The sequence below is a fragment of the Onychostoma macrolepis genome, chromosome 24 (assembly GCF_012432095.1).
Source record: "Onychostoma macrolepis isolate SWU-2019 chromosome 24, ASM1243209v1, whole genome shotgun sequence".
NCBI lineage: Eukaryota > Metazoa > Chordata > Actinopteri > Cypriniformes > Cyprinidae > Onychostoma > Onychostoma macrolepis.
The window spans coordinates 3974439-3999083 of record NC_081178.1 but is presented as its reverse complement, the minus strand read 5'-3'; the positions used below and the strand labels follow the sequence as shown (position 1 = coordinate 3999083).

General features: G+C 34.8%; 1 protein-coding gene across 1 annotated transcript; it reads left to right on the top strand.

The window, feature by feature from the left end:
• The first annotated feature begins 98 nt into the window (after positions 1 to 98).
• wdr90 (WD repeat domain 90) lies at positions 99 to 24399 on the top strand. The gene is given in 43 exon segments (XM_058765840.1): positions 99 to 375; positions 1581 to 1675; positions 1798 to 1974; positions 2523 to 2661; positions 2752 to 2922; positions 3071 to 3197; positions 3724 to 3791; positions 3874 to 3986; positions 4096 to 4311; positions 4423 to 4488; positions 4604 to 4672; positions 5593 to 5703; positions 7157 to 7302; positions 7389 to 7446; positions 7531 to 7649; positions 7840 to 8001; positions 8155 to 8285; positions 10290 to 10406; positions 10497 to 10732; positions 10853 to 10995; positions 11082 to 11212; positions 11374 to 11504; positions 12375 to 12536; positions 12613 to 12741; positions 12819 to 12943; positions 13087 to 13121; positions 13489 to 13611; positions 13681 to 13919; positions 14073 to 14175; positions 14429 to 14550; positions 14709 to 14865; positions 17289 to 17479; positions 17573 to 17741; positions 17830 to 17871; positions 17874 to 17958; positions 19251 to 19419; positions 19532 to 19654; positions 21621 to 21801; positions 21888 to 22018; positions 23155 to 23298; positions 23451 to 23570; positions 23689 to 23773; positions 23859 to 24399. Coding segments are annotated over 43 exon segments (5532 nt in total). The 5' UTR covers positions 99 to 362; the 3' UTR covers positions 24017 to 24399.
• The last annotated feature ends 246 nt before the right edge of the window (positions 24400 to 24645 follow it).

Sequence of the window (24645 nt, the reverse complement as noted above, 5' to 3'; positions counted from 1 at the left end):
ATGCGTATAAATAAAATAAAATAATCTTTTTCTGCGTTGTCTGTCTTTTGGTGATTCACAGTTTTGGGCATGGTGACGTACGGCTTACGTCATGCCGTTCGAACGCGTCGCGGCGGTCTCTGCAGCGCGAGCAGAAGCGCGATTCATCAACAACACAGCAAGCTCACAGACCTCCAAAACCCCCATAACTGCGACCAAAACCGAAAATTAAACTCTGCACGACGATAAAATTAGGTGCTGTGATGGATAAAATCTTTCTGGACTCGTAGGAGACGGAAGTCGGTTCATTCCTGGTAGTTTGTGAGCTAACGTACAGTCCGTTAGCTGTCAACAGGTGAATCAGATCTGTGAAGTAAACAATAATGTCATCCAGAGGTAAGATTACATTACCTATTAAAATACTTCACTAAATGAGTAATAAGCTTCTGAAATGGACCTGGACTGAGTTTATTTGTTCGTTAAAAGATGGAATATACACTACAGCCCGATATGTACGTTACATTATACAATGAGGCAGAATACAATGTCCAAATCAGTATAATACAGTTTGAAATATACAGAGCAGTACAGTATAGATTTTATGCCATACAAAAGGGGTTTTCAACCTTTCAGATGTCATGGACCCCATAATATTTAAAAGGCAGCTATATGTTTTCGTGTATTAAGACTTAAGTTAGTCTGTGAAAAAGTAACATTATAAATATGTGTTAAATATTATTTGGAAAATGTTTATTTTCTATTATCTTACGTTTGTTACTAATATAATTTATTATTTTATTTATTTTATTTTAATTACATTTTTATTTTTATTTATTATTAATATAATATCAGTCCAAGCAGCTGAGTCCTTAGCCAACTTCAAGAATTGGCTGAAAAGACATCACCTCCATCTTTATTTGACCCTCTAACTCTAGCACTCTCTGTTCTAATTCTATTCTTTAAAAAACAAAAATTTTCCTTTTAGACTTGCACTCTATTCATTTACTAACTGCTTGTTTTCTTACAAAAAAACAAACACTAGCTTTTCTAATCTTTTTCTAAACTCTTTTTTTCTTTTTATTTATTATACAATTAACAAAAGAAAAAAAGGCCTCTAACACTAGCTTGCTCTATTCTTTTTCTATTCTATCTGTTTTCTTTTTATTTATTATATAATTTAAAAAAAAAAAACCTTGCTACGTGTACTGCATTAAGCTAACTGAGACTTGTTACAGCACTTATCATTGCTCTTTTGTTGATTTTGATTGATTCCATTGTCCTCATTTGTAAGTCGCTTTGGATAAAAGTGTCTTCTAAATGACTAAATGTAAATATAATTTTTTTTCTACACATTCTAGTACTGTTTGGATTACTAGGTACTATTTATTATTTAAATATGTATTTACTTTATTTTAATCAATTCATTTATGTTAATCAATTTTTACAATTTTATTATTTAGTTCTTATACATTTTTTACACTGATTTATCTAAACTTACCCCCTCTCACAACGCTTTTAACTATGTACAGGACACATGCAGAGGGGGGTGTATCTAAAATAAGCATACAGCAGTGATTGATGTGCCTCTATCTCTCCATCAGCTCTGTGGCAGCAGCCGTATGTGAACATCTTCAAACACATGAAGATAGAAGAATGGAAGAAAGTCAGCAAAGAGGGAGACATCACCACATACATGGTAGGAGGTTGTTCCTTTCTTATGAAACTATAATATGTTGTTTCTGCCGCAGAGGATTCTCATTAGCATTCAGTTTTTGTATTCGTATATTTATCATGTTGTACTGTATTGTTTATGGGTAGGATAAGAGCCTGAAGTGTTCTGTGTTCCGGATCCGTGGCTCCATACCAGCCAGTAACTACATCCTCCTGCCCAAAACCAGCAGCCAGTCTCTGGGTCTCACCGGACGGTACCTTTACCTGCTGTTCAGACCCAGCCCAAACAAACACTTCATTGTGCACCTAGACATTGCTGCTGAGGTGAAAAGTGCAGTTTTACGTGAATAATTATGTAATGATACAGACTTTCATGTACATTTCTATATTTACAAATAAGGCCTTTGATAGTATTGCTATTATAATGATTATATGCATATATTTGGATAATTTTTCTTTTGATTTTTCACTCTTTGTTACTTTATCATTCAGGAAAAATATTTTCAGTTTTAATTTTAATTTAAAAAAATTAATTAAATTTAAAAAAAAATTATTATATATTTTTTATATTTCTACATAGTTTTAATTAATTTATTATTAAGGTTTTAGTTTTAGTCATTTTAATTCCTCAATTTAAACTTATGTCAATCAGTCACCAAAGCAAAATCTCACATTTTTAAGTTCATCTAATATTTTTATTTAATTTCAGCTTTTTTCAATGACCAAAATTTATTTTTAGTTTCTTTAGTTTTAGCTAACAATATAAACACTGTTCCGTATACCTGGTTGATGTAGTTATACTGATCTACACATGTGTGTATGATGATTTTTCTTTTGATTTATCTCTGTTTTTTGTTTCGTTCATCATTCAGGAGGGTCAGGTGATCCGTGTGTCGTTCTCTAACGTGTTCAAAGAGTTCAAGTCCACGGCGACATGGCTGCAGTTCCCGTTTCTGTGTGGAGCTACACACGGTTCAGTGTATGAGAATACGGCCTGTACTGCTAAACAAGGTATCTCACGCTTTCTGTTTTTTATTATGATGTTTTTTACATGCAGCAAGCATTTTTTGTAGTTACCGATTGATAACTTGTGCATTTCAGGTTTAGTGGGCCTCGCGCCGCCGAACACGAGGTGGACGTGTTTGACAATGGATCTACGTTATGTGCTCTCGGTTTACCTCAACAGAACCCACAGTCACCTAAAGAGCGTCAAACTCTGTGCCAATATGTCTGTTAAAAACATCATCACCAGCGACCTGCTGTTTGACCCCGGTACATTTCTATCTTGATTGTGCATGATTGGTTGTGTTATGGTTGCTTATTGTCTAGCTAATTGTATATCATCTTTGCACTCTGGAAAGGTGCTATAGAAATTACATTTATTATTATTATTACACAATAATCTTTTTTCTTTTTGTAGGTCTGTCATTCTCTGAGTTCAGGCAATCTGGTGTGATGTTGCCAGATTGCACTGCACCGATGCCCAGAGAAATGTGTTTCCCTGTACCGAAAGGCCAGAGATGGCACGACATATATGATTACATTAGGTGAGTGCAACCTGTTTGTGGAGAACTAGGAGTACACATTTCTGTTAAATAAACACCTTGCTTAAAGGAACAGTTGAATATGTTAATTTTTGGGTGAACTGTTCCTTTTCATGCACATCTCATTCCACTTAACTATTAAAATTTAAGATGCTCTCATTATACAGTATGCTCAGTTATTTTTTTTAACTACTTTTTCACAATTTAATAAGCACTTTTTACAAACACTTTTCAATTTAAAAACATTTCCAACAACACTACCAAGGACTGAGGTCCTTTTAGTGGATTTTATGAATAAGATGATAACATGCAACAAATTTCCCCCATAATTTGAGGAATCAGGATATTTTCTATAAAATAAATCTGGAATCGGAATACTAATTGGAATATTGTTACATTATTGTAACAATGTGCATTTAGATAATATTGATGTGCATTTAAATAAAGTCAGTAATTCACATACCTATGTTATTTCATTGTTTCAGAATGTTTATTGCAGACATAAAACCTCTTGTGTGTAACTTGACAGGTTTCCCTCGGATGGAACAAAGTTACCATTTGATTCCATACAAAAAGGATCCAACAGTGAAACTAAAAGTGAGTCTTGAGCATGTAAACATACACTATCGCAGATAACACTGTGCATTTTATCTGATGAAACCATATGCTCTCTCCACAGTCTCAGCTGAAAAAAGTCCTCAAAGAGAAGAGAGTCGTGCTGTAAAGATCAGTAAACCTGTAAAAGACAGAGTCTCCCTCATCCAGCAGATCACCACCCCCAAATCTGCACGAGTGAGTGTTTATGTGTGAACTTCAATTCACCTTCATTTCAGTGCAACTAATGTTGACATTTACAAGCCCTAATGGATTTTCTCTCTTTCTCTTCTTTCTCTCTGTGTAGCGCACTAAGCAACGTTCAGCAAACCAGACAAAGCGTCTGCCTGAGTTGAATTACACACACTCTGGGGGCTCAGAGAGCCCGGGGTCACCGGGTCAAAGGTCGCAGGCGGATGAACAGGTCACAGTAGTGCGTGCAGACGATGCTGGAGTACATGTATACGCTCATTGCGAGGATGATGATTATACTCACACGACAGACAGTGAGGAGGAAATCACAGTAAGTAAACTAGATATAAGATTAGCTTCCTCAGTTAAAAACCTAACAAGACATTTGCTCTTTTAAAAGCATAAAGAATTTGGAAGAATCGATCTAAATCTTTCTTCTTAGGTCATCAATGCAGCATCTCCTCGGTCTGTCTCTCTGTCTTCTGACCAACCAGTGAAAAAAACTCAGGTCAACCACACATAAACACAGACTAACTGAGCGTAAAAGCATGTTAAAGCAAGGTTTACAACTAGGCTCTTTTTTTGTGCTGTGGTCATTTGAAGGGTCTCTGTTTATATTTCAGAAGTTGTATCCTGACCCCATTCTGAAGCTGAACAGGATTATTGGCTTCGGAGGAGCTACAATGAGATGTGTGAGTAACACACAAACACAAAACATCAGGGTTTACAAAAATGGACCATCTGGAAATCAACATTCAATGCATTGATTATACATTTACATTTAGTCATTTAGAAGACACTTTTATCCAAAGCGACTTACAAATGAGGACAATAGAAGCAATCAAAACCAACAAAAGAGCAACAACATGCAAGTGCTATGACAAGTCTCGGTTAGCCTAACGCAGTACACGTGGCAAGGTTTTTTTTTTTTTTTTTAAGAAACAAGTAGATAGAATAGAAAAAAAGAAAGCTAGTGTTAGTTTTTCAAGAAAAGTTAGCAGTTAGAGAATAAATATGCAATCGATAGTGTGTTTTTTTTTTTTAATAGAAAGAAGACAGATAGATAAAATAGATTAGAATAGAGAGTGCTAGAGTTAGAGGGTCAAATAAAGATGGAAGAGATGTGTTTTTAGCCGATTCTTGAAGATGGGTAAGGATTCAGCTGCTGGGATTGAGTTGGGCTGGTCATTCCACCAGGAGGGAACAGTTAATGAAAAAGTCAGTGAAAGTGATTTTGTGCCTCTTTGGAATGGCACAATAATGCATCGTTCACTTGCAGAATGTAAGCTTCTAGAGGGCTCATAGGTCTGAAGTACTGAATTTAGGTAAAGGGGTGCAGAGCCAGAGGTGGTTTTGTAGGCAAACATTAATGCCTTGAATTTTATGCAAGCAGCTATTGGTAGCCAGTGCAAATTGATGAACAGAGGTGTGACATGCATTCTTTTCGCCTCATTAAAGATTCATCTTGCAACAGCATTTTGGATTAGTTGTAGAGGTTTGATGGAATTGGCTGGAAGACCTGCCAAGAGAGCAATGCAATAGTCAAGTCTGGACATTATAGAATGTAATAAATGATTTTAATTACTTCATCTGATGTTGTGTTGTCTCTCAGGCTGTGTGGAGTTCTGATGGAGAGGAAGTTGTGTATCCTTGTCATGCCGTTATCGTCAGCATGATGGCTTCCTCTGGACAACAGAGATTCTTCATTGGACACACAGATAAGGTCTTTTTTTTTATAAACAAACACACACTTAACTAATAGTTTTTACCAAGTTTTAGTGGTGGCTTGCAATGCATGATGTAAAGTGGAATAAACCGTAGTACAGTCACTGTAACCCACAGCTTTTAGAGTGGCTTATTGCTTTTAAAAAACTGTTACAATAGCAACATGATAAAAGACATTGTTTGATTTATATTATTATATATATAAAATTACATATATTTGTAAATGTAAATATATAATTGATATATATCTATATCTATATACACTGCCGCTCAAAAGGTTGGGATCAGTAAGATTTTTTAAGGGAGTCTCTTCTGCTCATCAAAGCTATATTAATTCGATCAAAAATACAGAAAAAACAGTAATATTGTGAAATCTTATTGCAGTTTCTAATATTGGTTTCCTATTTTAATATACTTTAAAATATAATTAATTTCTGTGACGCAGCGCTGAATTTTCAGCGTCATTACTCCAGTCTTCAGTGTCACATGATCTTTCAGAAATCATTCTAATATGCTGATTTATTATGAGTGTTGAAACTGTTGTGCTGCTTCATATTGTTTTTTTGGAACCAGTGATACTTTTTCTTTGATTCTTTGATGAATACAAAGTTAAAAAGAGCAGCATTTGTTCAAAATATAATTATTTTCTAACAATATAAGTCTTTACTATGACTTTTTATTAATTTAACACATCCCTCCTGAATAAAAGTATTAATGCTTTGAATGCACTGACCCCAAACTTTTGAATAGCATTGTATATTGTAACACAAACTTTATTTTTTAAATAAATGCTGTTCTTTTTAGCTTTTTATTAATCAGAGAATCCTAAAAAAAAAAATATCACAGGTCCCAAAAAAATTAAAAATAAAGCAGCACAACAGTTTCCAACATTGATTATAAATCAGCATATTAGAATGATTTCTGAAGGATCATGTGACACTGAAGACTGGAGAAATGATGCAGAAAATTCAGCTTTGATCACAGAAATAAATTGTATTTTAAAGTATATTAAAATAGAAAACTGTTATTTTAAATTGCAATAATATTTTAAAAAAAAAATAACAGTTTTTTAATGTATTTTTGATCAAATAGATACAGCCTTGATGAGCAGAAGAAACTTCTTTTAAAAAAAACATCAAAAATCTTACTGATCCCAAACCTTTGAGCGGTGTATATATATTTATATATATTTTATTTACTATTCTTGAAATATTTTTATTGTTATTGAAAATATTATGTCAAACAATATAGCAGCTTGTCACATTAGTATAGTAGTTAGTATAGAATTTAATTAATGTGTGGTTTGTATCTAGGCTATTGGATAACATGGTTCATCCAATAAACATGGTTTATAAAATAACAGTTGTCACCTTATCATACACACCATTTTAAGTTACAGTTAGCTTAGCTGACACTGATTTTCTTGTTGATGTGTTCCTGTTGTTTGTTAGGTTTCCGCTCTGGCGTTAAATATCAGCTCTACACTGTTGGCATCAGCTCAGATGGGCGCAAACAGTCTGATTCGTCTCTGGAGCTACAGCGGAGGAGTGTGTCAGACCATCATTCCAACACACACACATGCTCTGAATCTGCTCAGGTACAACAAACACACAAATACAATGTCACTGTGTGTGCAATGCCAGCTGGATTTCTCAAGCTCAGGTGATGTTTTTGTTGTTTCAGTTTCTCTCAGAGTGGAGGAGTGCTGTGTGGTGTAGGGAAAGACAGCCACAACAAAACTGTAAGCGTTTTGCATATAAGGAACTGTACTTTTAAAAAAAAATATTGTGTATGTTTATGTTAATTTTTTGATTTGCTCATTTAGACGGTGGTCCTTTGGAACACTCGGCGTGTGGCGGAAGGAAGTGTGGTTCCAGTCTTGGCTAAAGCTCATACAGATGTGGACATCCAGACAATGAAAATAGCGTTCTTTGATGAAACGCGGTGTGCATACATAATTATATTGTTATGTGTACTACAAAATCACAGCCATTCAGAACACATTTGAGATTTAATGTGGAGTGGGATTTTGTTTTGATGCAATTGCATGTACTGTATGATCAATATCATTAACAGGGCTGTCAACCTCAGTCATATTGGCAGATTATAAGTGAATATGTGTTTGTGTGTGCAGTATGGTGTCGTGTGGTTTAGGTAACATACGTTTGTGGCGTGTACGTGGTGGTTCTCTACGCTCCTGTCCGGTGAATCTAGGACAGTATCACAATTTAGAGTTTACTGACCTCGCCTTCGAGCAGGGACACACTCAGGACCGTCCAGTGGATGAGCGCACGCTGTGAGTACACAGAAAGACATGACATCATGACAAATGACCAGACACATTAAACTCTACGCTGTCCACTTAAATTACTGTAGTATACAGACCTGCTCACATTAATGATGTAATCTGATGTTGATCTCATCCTGAGGTGTTTTGTGATTGGAGCAGGTTTGTCAGCAGTAGGAGTGGTCACATCCTGGAGATTGATTATGCTGCTGTGGCAATAAAAAACATCAGGAGGCTCCTCCCAGCTCAGGAGACCCATGCCCACCAAAGGGAGAAACAGACCTTTAGCACAGGTGAGAAGCAGCAATAATAATAATAATAATAATGTAATTCTGCAAGAGTATGAATAAAATTAAAGTTAAAAAAATAAATTAAATTAAATTGGAATTAATAATTTTCATTAATTGTTAAAAATTATTGTTTTATTAATTATAAAAAATATCAGCTACTAAACACACTTAGGCCAGTGGAAGACTGCAGCAAAGTATACATTTACAGGGCTTAAAGTTCTCCGGCACCGTGCCGGATCTCCGGCCTCCAGCGTTTGGCTGCGGGGAAAAAAAAATCCTACATTTTAAAAAAACAACAACATGTTGATAGTGTCGAGTCCATGAGTTCGCTTACCAGTGGTATGAGAGGAGCACAACTTTCACTCTCAACCAAACTAAGATTACTAGCCAATCAGAATTGTTTGCTCTTATAAACATGAGACGCGCGTAATAGTAGGCAGTCGCAGTCCTGATGAATGGAGAAGCGCGACAAAAATCTGCGAGGCGCGATGGTCAAAGTCCATCTAGCGCATATTTACATGGAAAAACAAAAAAAAGCAGCGGAGCTTTGTAAACAGCTCAGAATAATCATGTCATCTCCATAAGAACGATATGATTGCCAGAACAAATTTAGCGAGCTTTTTGAAATCCTGTTCACATGTGATCTCTTAATGGTAATTTTTCCGGTAATTTACGAGTAAAGACTGTATGTGTGAAAGGGGCTAAACTCTTCCACTGTATATGCTGTGAGAATTGCTTAAAAGTTCATCTGGGAAAACAATGTGCATTATCTCACTAGATTTGTAACGTAAATCATTTATAAACCTTTGCCAACACAGGAGAATACCTCAACCTATGTCTAAATGCCATGTACATTGCGATTTCAAAATAAAAGGTTCTGCATGTGGCCAAATATAAAAATGTATTGGATTAAAACATTGTTTAATCACGCTGTAAAGCGAAACTTCACCAGGCCATTGGCGCCCTCTGCAGGTATTTGTTATAATTTTACTTAAATAGGTTATGTTCATATGTATAGGCATATTACATTATGTAGCCTATTTTAACTGTGTTGTTCAATAAAACCATGTAATTACTTTGTTTTGATATCTTATTTGAGCCAATTATTATTGCCTCATCGTTAGTTTATATATAAATAATCATACTACAGCCTGGTTTTCACTTAGGTCTGTTTGTGTTAATAAAAATATCAGATTACTCAATTGTCAAAATAATCAGATTACTTGATTACCAAAATAATCATTAGTTACAGCCATAGATTAGTTAAAATATTTCAAAATAAAACTCTTTTTGCTTTTTGTAATTAAAAGACAAATATTTTGTCATTGAAAATTTCTTAAAAATAGCATTCACATTGTCTCGTTCTAGTGAACCAATTATACTGTATTTTGTCTCATCTCGTGATCTAAGTATATTGTCACACCCCTAGTGTTTATAAGCGGTGATATAGCTCATAATTTTCCAAATGTATGATATAGCTTTCATTCTTCAGGTCAACCATGAAAAAAAAAAATCAGTTTCAATAAGGAAAGCAATAAATTTGCCATAGTATGTTTTCAAATGTTTAAGTTGCAACAGTCATTGCATGCTTTGCATGTGCTGCCCCCTCCCCCCGCCCCTGGAAAAAAGTTCAGGCTCAGGATTTTTTTTTCGCTTTAACCCCTGCATTTATTTCAATTTAATTAAAAAATAAAATAAAGATGTAATTTGCATGGTGAAATTAATTATTGATGCTCAATATGTTTAAAATATCATCTTCTAAACATACACTTAGTCTAATGGAAGACTGCAGCACAATAATAATAGTAATATTCTGTTTCATATAATTTTTTCTTTAAAAGATCATTAAAAATGGAAAAAATTTAAATGAAAATATATTTTTTTTAAATTGCCATTGTCTTTATTATTATTTAATTTCTATAAGCACTTTTGAATCATAATTGAGAACTATAGTAAAAAAAAAAAATTATTTATTTATTATTGACTGTATTATAAATGCATTTTCAGGTGCTGGTATTGCAGTGAACAGCATCAGTGTGTGTGATGAATTCTGCGTAACTGGTTCAGAGGACGGATTCATGCGTCTGTGGCCTCTTGACTTCTCATCTGTTTTCTTAGAGGCGGGTCGGTACTCTCCTGTCAATCACTCTCGCAATCAATTATCTTGCTGAAAACTTAACTCTATGAATCACTGAGGTTTTGGTGTGTTTGTAGAGCACGAGGGGCCTGTCAGTTTGGTGTGCGTGTCCTCGGACGGCTCGAAAGTTCTAGCCGCCACCACGAGAGGGAATCTTGGGTATCTGGATGTCAGTAGCCGCGGTTACCGTACACTCATGAGGTCACACACAGCGAATGTTTTAGGTTTTAGTGTGGATGGCGTTAGACGGCGGGTCACCACAGTGTCCAGAGACAGCACTGTACGGGTGTGGGATATGGACACCATGCAACAGGTCAGTTATGGGAATATTTTCATGCACACACAAATGTATGCTTTTACATGCTGGTGGCTGAACATAGACGCCAGACATGGACTGATGTCACATTAAAGCAATCTCTTATCTGTCTTGTAGCTCTATGATTTTGTTTCTGATGACGATGAAAGTCCCTGTTCAGTTGCGTTCCATCCCAGCATGCCTCTCTTCGCCTGTGGATCGAGCTCTGGAACTGTCAGAGTGTTTGATATCCAAACTTCAAGCCTAATTGCCCAGCACAGGTACGTACACACTCTCAAACAATACACATACATCGTTTATATTATTGATATATTGATTTAACGTGTGTGTGTGTGTGTGTTTGCAGGCAGCACTGTGGATCAGTTGAGTGTGTGATCTATTCTCCTGATGGTCAGTGTCTGTTTAGTGCTGGTGCTCTTGGATACTTGGTACTTTATAACTCTTCTCAACATGACCATCATGTGGTCCGTGTTCTGAGTGAGTAAACGGTCGCTCTTACAGCACAATATAAATTACACGTTTGATGTCAGTTCCTCTTCACAGCACAATCAGACGAACAAATTGTTAGACAAGCTTTTCAGGAGAACTGAAATATCTGTGTAGATACAGCATTCTGAAGTATTTTTATTTTTTCTAAGGTAATGTGGTTGCATGGAGTGTGAATCGTGGCCCAGATACTTTGGCAGTGAGCTCTGACAGCCGCTGTCTAGCGATAGTCGGTCCGACCGAATACATTGTCACGATCATGGAGGCACAGTCACTTAATGAGGTACATCAAAACCATAATGTTTTGTCAGAGCTGTGGCGCAGTGGACTTGTGCACATGCTTGGGACATGTAAGAGCATTTGGATCACATGACCTGATCTCATTGTCTCTCACACTGTTTCTTTCCTGTCTACTTACCACTTTCCTATAAAAAAATTAAAGCCAAATTTTCCATCATTCTGTTTTGTGCTGAATCTGGGACATAATCAAAATCTCACTTTTTTTTTTATTTCTTTTTTTTTTAGTTAATTTTCAATTCAAGCTCAATTTATTATTGAAATGTACTAATTTCAAGTTTAGTTTATTTTGTTATTTCTATACTATTATTTATTAATATTTTGAAATGGCTTTTATTTTTATATTTTCAGTTTTCATTTTAATTTTAGTTTTAGGTTTTATTAATTATCTATTATTATTATTTAGCTTTAATTTATTTTTTCGGTTTTTCAGTTTTTTCTGTTACTTGCCAAGGCAACGTGTCTAATTTTCATTTTCACTTTAGTTTAAGTTTTGATCATTTTGCTATTTGCTTTTGTCATTTTTATTAGTTTTTGTTTTTAAAAATGTCTATTAGTATATTAAATGTGTATATTGTCCTATATAAATATAAATTGAAATATATCAGTAGCTTTAATTTATTTTTATTTCACTTTTAGTTTTAGCATTTTTTTTTTATTCAACCTAAACTTTATTTCCATTAATTGCCAAGGCAACGTTTTTCATGTAATATTTATATTTTATTATGTGTATTTGTTGTTTATTTCAGCTTTATTCAGATTTTTAAAATGATTTGTAATAGTTTAAGTTAACAATAACAAAACAAATTATGACATACTGTATGTGCTAAATAGTGTTTATTTGTGTGTGTCACAGTTACTCCGGGTTGATGTGAGTATTCTGGATGTTGAGAGCACAACGCTGGACTCCGCCCTGAATGTTTGTTTCTCACCCTCATCACTGTCACACCTGCTCGTCACCACATCCGCCAATAAGATCCTCTGGATTGACACACATACAGGACAACTGCTCAGACAGGTGAAAGAATGAAGGGAAAACTGTTTCCGAGAACATTAAGTATCAGATTTCAGAATCAATATTCATGTACTTACAGGTATCTGAGGTGCATAAGCATCAGTGTGTGTCTCTGGCGGTCAGTGAAGATGGCTGTTATTTGCTGACTGCCGGTCAGAACTCTCTGAAGGTGTGGGACTATGACATGCACCTGGACGTCAATTCACAGGTATGTTTGCTCGAATGCTGGATTTGATGACGTTCAGATGATGAATGAGGTCAAGAATGTGTCCGTTTCTCCTCCAGGTGTTCATTGGTCACTCAGAGCCCATCAGGCAGGTGAGGTTCACACCTGATCAGATGGGTGTGGTCACTGTGGGCGACGCCCTCTTCTTCTGGGACTTCCTGGCACCTCCACAGGAACACTGCAAGTAAGACCTCTATCATGTTTTCCATTATACTACTGTACATGGTACTAATCAAAGTATTGTTTTGATCTCATCTCTAGTTAATTGTTAGAAGTCACTAGGAATTGTTTTTTTTGTTTTTTTTAAACTTTCTCTCTTCCTACCAGGTCTCCAGATATAAAAGTCTCCCCTCGTAAATCAGGTATGTTAAGCTAAATATTAATTTTGTCTCTTGTTTAAGGAAGCTTGTGAATGCTTAGGCCAATTTCACAAATCAAACAAAATCAAATGCCCTTGAATAAAATGTTTCTTTATGTTTCCATAAAGAAAATTATGTCTGCTTTATGACCTTCAAATTTTTATTTTGCATTATTAAAATTTAAAAAATTTTGTTTTTCTTTTTACGGTAGTATTCATTGTACTGTTTTTAAATTATGCTGATTATAATTTTAAAAACATTTTGTCTGCATAAGTGTTTTTCATAACTATGCTGTTTGTGTGTACATATATATATTTAGTTAGGTTTGGTTTAAATGTATGACAACTCTTAATTAGTTCCTTTTGTTCAGCTCACAGTTGGGTGGAGCTAAATGGAGCCGAGCTGTCCAGTGAGAGTCCTCGAAAAGCATTGTTTCAGCCCTCCTCACCGCCCGTCATGAATTTTCTTTCCAGTGCTCTGAAGGACAGTGAAGGTATATGTTCATGAGCATTTGTTCTCATTAATGAGTCACTATTACATCCCAAATGCTTTACTTCTATAGGTTTCCTATGCGATTCCACTGCTGAACTACAGCTCAGTCCCAGGACAGGCCACGCCCACTCCTCTCCTCCCAAACACGCCTCTTTCCTCAGAGTGACAGAGTGGGTGAAGAATGAGGACATGCCCACACTCCCAGCTAACCAATCAAGGACGGAGAATATACAAGACAGTCACACAGCAGTCCGTCCAGACTGTTATAAACACTTCACTCCACGTTTTAAGACTTCTGTGTTAGACCAGGTATATATTTTTAATAAATTATTAATTAATATGTTAATCTCAAAGTGAATTGTGTTTTATGAATATTTATATTTATAAGTATTTAAAACACTTTTGTATAATGTGTCTTTTTGGACCACTTACTTTTTTCCTCAACAATTATTTTGAATTTAGACCACAGTAGCTCCGCCCTCAGGACAGGCGGGGCTAAGTCTCAAGGCTGTGATTGGCTATAATGGCAATGGGCGTAACAATATGGTCTGGAATCCAGACACAGGTAAATACTAATCAAGTATAAACTCTTTTATGATGTCCATCACATAAAATATCTCTCTTTGTTGGCTCTTATAAAAAAAAATCTTTGATGCAACTTGAGCAGATCAAATTTAATGCTACTCTTAATTTAGTTTAACCACCATTTTGGTTGATTTTTTTTTTCACCATTTTTGTCTCAAGCCACTGTTAATTTCCAACCCTGGCATTTGTACGCACTTGTTTTGTAGCTACATCTTGTGTGTTTTTGTGTGCAGGTTTATTTGTGTACACATGTGGGTGTGTTGTCGTCGTTGAGGATCTTCACACAGGCTCACAGAAACAGTGGTTTGGCCACACAGAGGAGATCTCAACACTCGCTGTCACCCATGATGCACAGGTACCGCTCGCATGCATGATTTAGTATATACTGCAAATACTTTATATAAATCACACAATCTTCAAGTGTTTCCACTAGTTAGTAATACTTTACTAATGATTGTTAGCAAAAATTAGGTGCCTCCTTTGAATGAAACCTCTGTCTGATTTGCCTGGCAGACGGTTGCGTCTGCGTCAGGTGGCGGAGCTTCTCACAGCAGCCTCATCTGCATATGGAATGCTTCCGAAGGCTCCTGTAGAAACCGCCTCTCATACCACAAGGGGGCGGTGCAGAGCCTGACTTTTTCCAGGGATGACATGTACCTGCTCTCAGTGGGTCAGTGTTTCATGCTTTGCATTATGGGGCCATGTTAAAGGAATATTCTTAGTTAAATACAAGTTTGACAAATATTTTGGCTGTTTTGCACAGAAATTGGAAATCATTAGTAACAATCAGCAGCATGTGAGGGTTATTATAGTTAACTAAAACTAAAAACAATTCCGTTGCATGAAATAAAATAAATGTTAACTGAAATAATATAAATTATGAATTAAAAAAAATTAAGTAATTTTATTTCAGATAGCTTCCTAAGCAACATTTATCATTTTCATTTAGTTTAACTTGAAGTACTGAAAACTAAATAAACTAAAACAAATAAATAGTAATTAATCAAAACTTTATAGACATAATTTTAAAAAAGTGACTTTATTTGTAATAGTGGTGTCATGATTAATCGCATCCAGAATAAAAGTTTTTGGTCACATAATATTTAGAGATCGATTTACCGATATTTTCCTGATATTTAAGCGTTTTACTATAATCGGATATCGGTTTTGTAATATCGGATTCACCGATAAACGGCGCCATCTTGTGGGAGTTTTGAGATTTGCGTGCAGGATCACCATTGCAGCGCGTCTGAGGGGAGACGAGACAACAACAGCGTGCACAGGTACTTGATTTGTTGTAGTTAGTAAACTTTATTTAACATTACAGCCATGAATGCACAAATTACATGTTTTACATAAATGCCTGATATGTAGGCCTAGTTTATGCAGCTTGTCTCTAAGAAATAGAGACGAACTCACGGAGTCACATAAGATAATCCGTCAGTCTGTCCCAATAAAGACATAACTTCGCCTGAATTAAATAATATGCAGCCATGAAAGAGCGCATGTTGGAAATAAAAGCGCTGAATTTAATTCTCTCTCTGTTGTCTATATGCTCATCATTAGTCTCATTAGTTTCATATTGCTGTGCACTCAGCTGGTTGATGCTCAGGAAATGCTCCAGCATGGCCACCGCATGTAACTTTTAAGAAGATTCACTTGTTTAAAACACCCTAAATTATATTAACATTTACTATATAACCATTATTTCGCTAATAAACATCTAAATAAATACAGCTCTGTGGAAATTAAGTATTTATTATCTCCGCGATCAATCGCAGTTTGAGTAGGCTATAGTAAACCGCGCTGTTAGCAGGCATTTCATAATCTAGATTCTAGAACGACAAAAACATTATTAATAATTCTGATATAACATGCTAGTTGAGAAATCCAATAAAATACAATGTTTTGTTTGTTATATTCCAATATTCCAGAGAATATTATTCAGTGAATTAACATTATCCAGTGAATTATTCTTCACTTTTTAGCCTATTAAACAGCTTATAAACTGAAATGAAGTTGATATGACTCCTGTCCTTTATTTTCACCATTTGAAAACATTAGACATTCTACATTTATTTGCTTATTGTTAATATTAGTGTTGCTGCTGATGCTTTTTATAAATAAAATGTTTTTTATTGTTGTAATATGAAGATTAAATTTAACATGAAAGACTGCTAATTCTCAAAACATTTTTTTTAAGATGACTGAAATGAGGAAAAATCAAAGTGAAGTATGGACTTACTTCACTCAGTCATTTATTTACTTTAACAGTAAATAAATATCGGTTCTGCGTATCTGTTATCGGGCACATAAACATGCAAATAATTGGTATCGGTTATGAAAATCAGTCGATCACTAATAATATATGTGGGTGTACTGTGTATATTTATTATGTATATATAAAAACAAACACATGCATGTGTATATATTTAAGAAAAACATGTTTATATATTAAATATGTTTATATATAATATAAATTATATGAAAATAAATATATACATGTAAATATTTTAAATGTATATACTGTATGTGTGCTTTTTATATATATATATATATATATATATATATATATATATACATAATAAATATACACAGCACTAATTTGTAACTTTGTTATATTGTATTCGTCTATGCTTGTAATTTGTGCAAATAAATAATAATTAATAAAAACTGGACAACAAAATTACAACCTAAAATTAAAAATCGAAAATCTAAATGCAGTCTAATTCGAAATATTAACAAACTATAATAGTATATCAAACATTCTAAAATACATACTTAATTTACACTGTCATATACTGGGACAAAACTAATCCTGGTTACTGTAGTTAAAATAAGATTTTTTTATTAGAAAGAAAACCATGTCAAAAATTTTTTAAATGAAACAAAATTTAGAGCTATATTTTTTCAATTTTATAATATATATTATTATTATTAATATTATTGTTATGTTATAAATATGTTATTCATTTCAAGGTATTCCATGAAAATCACCTCAAGTAATGACTTTCTTTAATACAGATATAGATGATACATTTTGTGTCTTTTATAGTGAATAACTTGTAATGGTGCAGTATATTATGCTCCTAGGTGATTTTTGGGAGCCAGTGGTGGCGCTGTGGAGCACACGATCGTTTGAGCTGCTCTGTACCGTTCAGATATCCGTCCCGCTGCATGATGCCTCCTTCTGTCCATTCACTGCTAATGAGCTGACACTCATCGGCAGCAGTGCTGTTGTGTTTACTCGAATACAAACACAGGATAACAGCACTGAACTTCAGGTACATACAGACACCGTATGAAAGAAAATCAAGTATGCATTCACTGCTGCACAGAAGCACATAAGCCAAAATAAGCTTTTCCTCCTCCTGCAGGTGCAGAAAGTAAGCTTACCTGATGCGGTCGGGCAGGCGGAGGTGACATCACTGTGCTATAGCACTCGCCGGGTCCTGTACACGGGCACAAACAGCGGCCACGTGTGTGTGTGGGACTGTAACACACAGCGCTGCTTTGTGACCTGGGAAGCAGATGGAGGAGAGATAGGTGTGTTTGGATTTTTGCTTTTTTGATCACATTTGTGATTTTAGTTTTACCAATTTTAATTACCAGCTGTTTTTTTGCATTTGTGTAGGTGTGTTAGTTTGCCGTGAGAATAAGCTGGTCACAGGCAGTAACACCAAAAATTGAGACTGTGGTCTGTAGCTTCAGTCCAGAATCTCAGTAATGCAAATAACAAGAGCAGCAGAACACAGGATGATGGGTATGCATGCTTACGTTCACTCTATCTCCTTCTAGAATGTTTAAAGGTCCAAAAAAAAAAGTTAAACTGTGTGTATACATGTAGTATATATTTCTTTATATAGTACTTGTCAAAAGCTTGGGGACTGCATTTATTTAATCAAATATACAGCAAAATCAGAGATATTGTGAAATATTATTAAAATTCAAAATAACTGTTTTATATTTGAATATATTTAAAAATGTAACCTATTGCTGTGATCAGAGTTGAATTTTCAGCATCATTACTCCAGTCTTCAGTGTCACATGATCCTTCAGAAATCATTCTAATATGCTGATTTACTGCTCAAGAAACATTTCTGATTATTATCAATGTGGAAAACAGTTGTGCTGCTTAATATTTTTGTGGAAACTGATAATTTGTTTTAGGATTCTTTGTTGAATAGAATGCAGAATATAGAATAGAATATTTGAAATTGAAATCTTTTGTAACATTATAAATGTCTTTACTGTCACTTTCAATTTAAAGGTGCCATAGAATGCATTGATACAGTATTTTAAATTGTTCTCTGATATCTACATAGAAGGTATGTGGCTTAGGTAAGGGCAAAAATTCTTCAGAAACGGTTTTACATGTCCATTTAAAACCCTAGGATTTGTCCCTAGAATTAAATGGTCTGTTATTACCTTATTTGGAAGGGTCATAAATAATGTTGAGCTCTGCTCTGATTGGCTGTTTCACAGCGCGGCTCATTTCAGTAGCTCACACATCAAACAGATCTGTACTGTCTGGCGTGAATGATGGAGAGATTAGGCATCCAACCTTATATGTTTGAGCCTGTATCAGACGAAGATACAGATTTTGAGAGATTTTGCAAGAATGTTTAGCATCTGTGGTAAGAACATGATCGCTGCGAGACGCTGGCGGAGTGAACGAGGCTTGAGAAGAGAGTTTTGGACTTGTCTTTTCACTCTTTTTGACACTTTAGAAAGTTAATAAAGTAGGACGTTGCAGTTTAGGGTCAGCGATATCTTTATCTTATCTTTAATTGCAAAAGATTTTAAATAATTTGGGTTTATTTTTATTCATTTATCGTTTTTGTTTGTTTTAATAGCAATATCTGGCAACACTGCATCGATGTGAAATATAAAGTTGCAATTATGAGAAATACAAAGTTACTTTTTGAATGAGGTGGAAACAGGCTTGCATGGTGACATGCTGTCCATATTTTGTCCGAATTACCAAATTAATTTCCTTATCTTTAATTTTGGGGAAAACAATTAAAAGAGCATCACTTGTTTTGACTCTGGAAGCGCTCAGGTGCAGCTGGAACAAGAGCTACTGTTGGATGGGACAGTGGTCAGTGCAGTGTTTGATGATGTCATGGACATGGGGATTGTGGGTACGACAGCAGGAACCCTGTGGTACATCAACTGGGCCGACAGCACCAGTATACGGCTGATCAGTGGCCATAAGAGCAAGGTATGACACTTAAACGCTTAAGCTTTGATCAACATCCATAGTGAACATTGAAATGGTTCTAAAAGCAACACTACTTCTGTCCAAAATGCTGAAGTTTGTGTTCTCATTGTAGGTGAACGGTGTGGTTTGCAGTCCAGATGAGCAGCATTTTGCCACCTGTGGGCAGGACGGCAGTGTGAGAGTTTGGGCGCTGCAGAGCCACGAGCTGCTGGTGCAGTTTCAGGTGCTGAACCAGGTGAGCATAAACACAGATGAACAGAAGTGGAAGCTCTAGCCACTGGGGCTTTTTTTATTAAATGTATTAAATTACAAAATGCACTGACAAATTTAATGTTTGCTCAATCAATGATTGCGTGTCGTCATAGCAGCCAACCATCTGAGCTCAATATTCAGTCACATTACGTTTTTAAGGAGTAAAAGTGTTTTCATCCTTGTTCATGTGCATGACTTCTTGCCAAATAATAAATGTCCACCTTTTTTTTTTTTAATTAATAATTTATTTTAGGGATGCACGATATTGGATTTTTGCCAATATCCGATATGCCGATATTTTTAACTCATTTTGGCCGATACCGATACTGATATATTTAATATATATTAAGTCTCTCCTGTGCAGAAATTATAAGCAAAATATTTTTTTAATTATGGGTAGTTTTTAACAAGAACTTATTTGTTAGAATTAAATAAACAATAATGAGGGTTTTTTTGACACTACTTTGAAAAAGCTTTGAAAAGAACTATAAATAAACTATATATCAATCGCTGCATCCCCCAGAAAGATGCAGTTTTAACCCTAAGATTTTATTTTAAGATTTAACATTTGTATATTGCCTTAAGCAAAAGAGTTGTAAAAATTCTGAAAATTTTTTAGAGCTTAAGATTTGTTTAAAAAATAAAACATATTACACATTAATGAATAAATCAGTATATGTAAAATTATTTAATTTACAAGTGTCATGTTTGTGATTTTTTTTTTTTTTTTTTTCATGTAAGCTATAGCTTCTGACCTTTTTAATCAAAATATACTCATTATTTTATGACGTCAACTACTGCTTTATTTAATCAGAAACACAGTCTAAATGTTACTTGTGTAGGCTATTTTACTTTTAATTGAATCAGAAGTAGGTCAACAGCGCCCCCTACAGATTAAAACTCCTTATTAGGCACCGGGGGAGGCTGCCGCTGCACGTGCTATTACTCTTTATACACCGAACGCGTCATTCTGTACGTGCTTTCACAGATTAAGTGCAGCGATCTAAATCAGTGAATCTAATCGTCATTCAGACAAAATATTGTTTCAAGAATGAGTCACACTGTTGACGTGATCTAATCGCTAGCACACCCTGAGCACATGTAAGTTAACGTATTCCTCTTATCAGCGAGACATATCGGCATAATTTTTCATATCGGGCAGATGCCGATATTTACATTTAAAGCCATTATCGGCCGATTCCTATATCAGTCCGATAATATCGTGCATCCCTAATTTATTTATTAGTTATTGTAATTTTGGACATTTTATTCACATTTTTTATCCAGCATTGTTTTAATGCGATAGAGCCATCAAACATTTTAATGCAAACTTTGAGTTTTTTTTTAAAAAATTTTTATTAAATTAATACTTTTATGCAGCAAGTGTTCATTAAACTGATCAAAAGTGACAGTAAAGTCATTCATAATGTTACAAAAGATTTCCATTTCAAATCAGTGCTGTTCTTTTGAACTTTCTATTCATTAAAGAATCCTGAAAACAATTTTTTTTTCAGTTTTCAGCATTGATGATAATAATAAGACATGTTTCTTCAGCAGCAAATTAGCATATTAGGATTATTCCTAAATAATCATGTGACACTGAAGACTGGAGTAATGATGCTGAAAATTCAGCTTTGATCACAGGAATAAATTACATTTTACAACATATTGACATAGAAAACAGATATTTGAAATTGTAATAATATTTCACAATATTACTGTTTTTACTGTATTTTTGATCAAATAAATGCAGCTTTGGTGAGTGTAAGACTTCATTCAAAAAAATGAAAACATTTTACTGACCTCTAGCTTTTAAATGGTAGTGTAACTTGGCTAATGTAATCATGGCTAATCTTTCTCTGGTCGCCAGTCAAACTCTAAATATCAAATTCATTTTCCATTGCAGTTAATTGATTAATTGTGTCTCTGTATGTTTCTCTGTATTGCAGAGCTGTGAGTGTGTGTGTTGGTCTCCTCCAAGGGGTGTGTATGAGCCCAGCGGGCGTGTGTGTGTTGCGGGCGGTTACAGTGACGGGACTGTGAGGATCTTCAGTCTGGAGTCGGCCGAGATGGAGCTGAAACTACAACCTCAGCCTGTGTCTGTGTGTGCGCTACAGTACTCGCACTACGGTGAGTGTGTGTGTGAGCGCTTTGTGTCTATGTGAGCGTTTGTGTATTTGTGTTCACTATATGCATGTGTGTGTGTGTATGTGTAGGTCATGTGCTGTTGTCTGGTGGTCGTGATGGTCTCGTTACTGTCAGCAGTCCCGTCACTGGAGTCACTGTACGCACCATCCGTGACCACAAGGGGGCGCCCATAACTACAGTGCAGTGCACCAGCAAACAGGTTTGTGCTTGTGTGTTTGATTTTGTGGATTTCTGTTTTGCAAGGCAAATGACTCGACATTGTGTATGATGTGGAATTGTGGGCCATACCTAGAAAATATTTGGACACTGAAGTCACGCTTAAAAATACATGAATTTGATTCAAAGTCAGATCTTAAATATGAAGAAGAAAAGGGAAATTTAGTGAAATTTAGTGAAGGAAAAAGATTCCGCAGTGTTTAAGATACAAAGATACAGATACTCAATGACATTGTCATATTTTAAGTGTGACTTAAGTGTCCAAATACTTACAGGGTCAATGTAATGCAATTGAAATAAAACCAAGATCACAATATAGCGCTGTTATCGTAAAGGCTGTGATTCAATTAAATATATGTGCTGCGTGTTTCAGAGTGAAGCAGCTACATGCAAGCAGCTCACAAGGATTTAACATTTTAACATGAAGAAATCAGCAAAGCCTTAAATATGAGTATTGTGCAGATGTACTGTAAAATAAAATGTTGTTTTATTTTACAGTGGAATATTACAATAGTAAAATTTCTTATTTTGTTTAATATTTTTAATAGTAATTATAATTATAATGAATAATAAATTGTTATTATTATTATTGTTATTATTAATAATTATAGTTATATTGATATACATTTTCTTAAATACTCATTTTTATTTTACAGTGAAATATTACAATAGTAAAATTTCTTATTTTATTTTATACTTTTATATTTTTATTATTTCATAATAATATCAATAATAATAATAATAATAATATATTATAGTCTTTTTAATATATGATAACTTTTTTGTAGGCCAAAAATGTTGTTTAATATTTTTATTTAGTAATAATGATATGTAAAATAAATCATATTAATAATAAATTTTTTGTTATTATTGTTAATAATAATAATAATAATAATAATAATAATTAATGAAGTTATATTGATATATAATCATTTTTGACCAGATTGTGCAGCCCTACAAACAAGCCCAGCAAACCTGAAGCATATTTTTATTGCATTTTAAATCGCATTTTAAATTTTAATCAGAAAACTCGCAATTCAATTTCCCCCCTGCCCCCCAAAAACATGTAGCACTACTGCGGAGTGATTTAATGTGTGTGCTGATATAAATGTCTTTTAGTATAAGGAGTTTGGACTGGAGGGAAACGAGCTCTGGTTGGCTGTAAGCGCAGACAGGCGTGTCAGCATCTGGGCTGCTGATTGGACGAAGGATAAATGCGAACTGCTTGATTGGATGACGTTTCCGGCGCCCAGCCCATCAGAGGTGATTAATATTCATGAGTATTAGGCTAATAAATATACTCTGAAATAGTTTGTATATTATTTACACTTGTGTCTCTTCAAGCTGATCTGATCATTCATGTCTTTATTGTAGTTGAAAAGACTAAGAAGTAACTTTTTTGTCTTTTTAATCAGGATGCACTGGCATTACCGCCCAGTTTGGCTGCGTTCAGCCCCAGTGAGAGAGGAACTGTGGTTTATACCGGCTACGCTGTGGAAAAAGAGATCATCTTTTACTGCCTTTACAAAAAACAGGTACTCAAACACTCGATATCAGCCTTTATACCCATGACTGTGTACCTCATTTTTTCTCTCCACACACTTATATTGGCCAATTAATGTCATTGGTTCTGTGTGTATTTTTGTTTTATAGGTTTTGAGGACGATCTCTCTGGCTGATTGGGCGCTCTGTCTCGGTCTCTGCTCGACTGGAAGACTGATCGCTGTTGGATCAAACCGTTAGTGTACTGTTTTACTTTAAAACATGAAAGTAATGTGTTTGTGAGTTATATAGTCATATACCGGTGATGCTTTGTGTTTCAGAGCGCGTCCTGAAGCTGATTCATTCATCCAGCGGGCGTTTTCAGGATTTCGCGTCTCACAGTGACTCTGTTCACGTGTGCAGCTTCAGCTGGTCTGGATCTCAGCTCTTCACCGCTGCTCATAATGAGCTCTTACTGTGGACTGTACACGGATTATAATGCTGACACAACACTAATGCTAGAGTTTGAGAGTTTGACCTCTCTCATTTTGGATTGCACTAGTTACTCTGCTTTCAGAGTTAGTTTTTCTGTTTAGTAGAAATGTTGCATTGATGTTGCAGAGCAGTTTTGCCATGTTTTACATCCAGTTAGCATGACTTGAAGTTTAAATAGAGTTTTTTAATCTTTTAATTTGTTTTTAATGTTTTTGATACACTTGGAAAGTTGGTTGTTGGTTTTTATACTTTCACGCTGTTTAAAATGATTTTGCTAGTAAGAAAGACCCTGGAATTGTTATGCACTTTGATCCTCAGAAATAAAATTTATATAAAAACTGAAGTACTCACATTGCATTAAATAAGGCCATTACTATCTATCGATCTATCTGTCTGTCTATCAGTCTATCATCTATCTATCATTACAATGTATTTTCCACAAATTACTAAAAATATGGGCCAATATATCCAAGGTAATCATATTATTTAACCCCCTTTTTTGTTAATTCAATAAGAATAAAAAAAGCTTCATAAGCATATCTTTATTTATTTTTTATATATATTTATTTTTTTCATATTTACTGTTTAATGTGTATAACGTACTTAAAATGGAAAAAGTAGACAATAAATAAA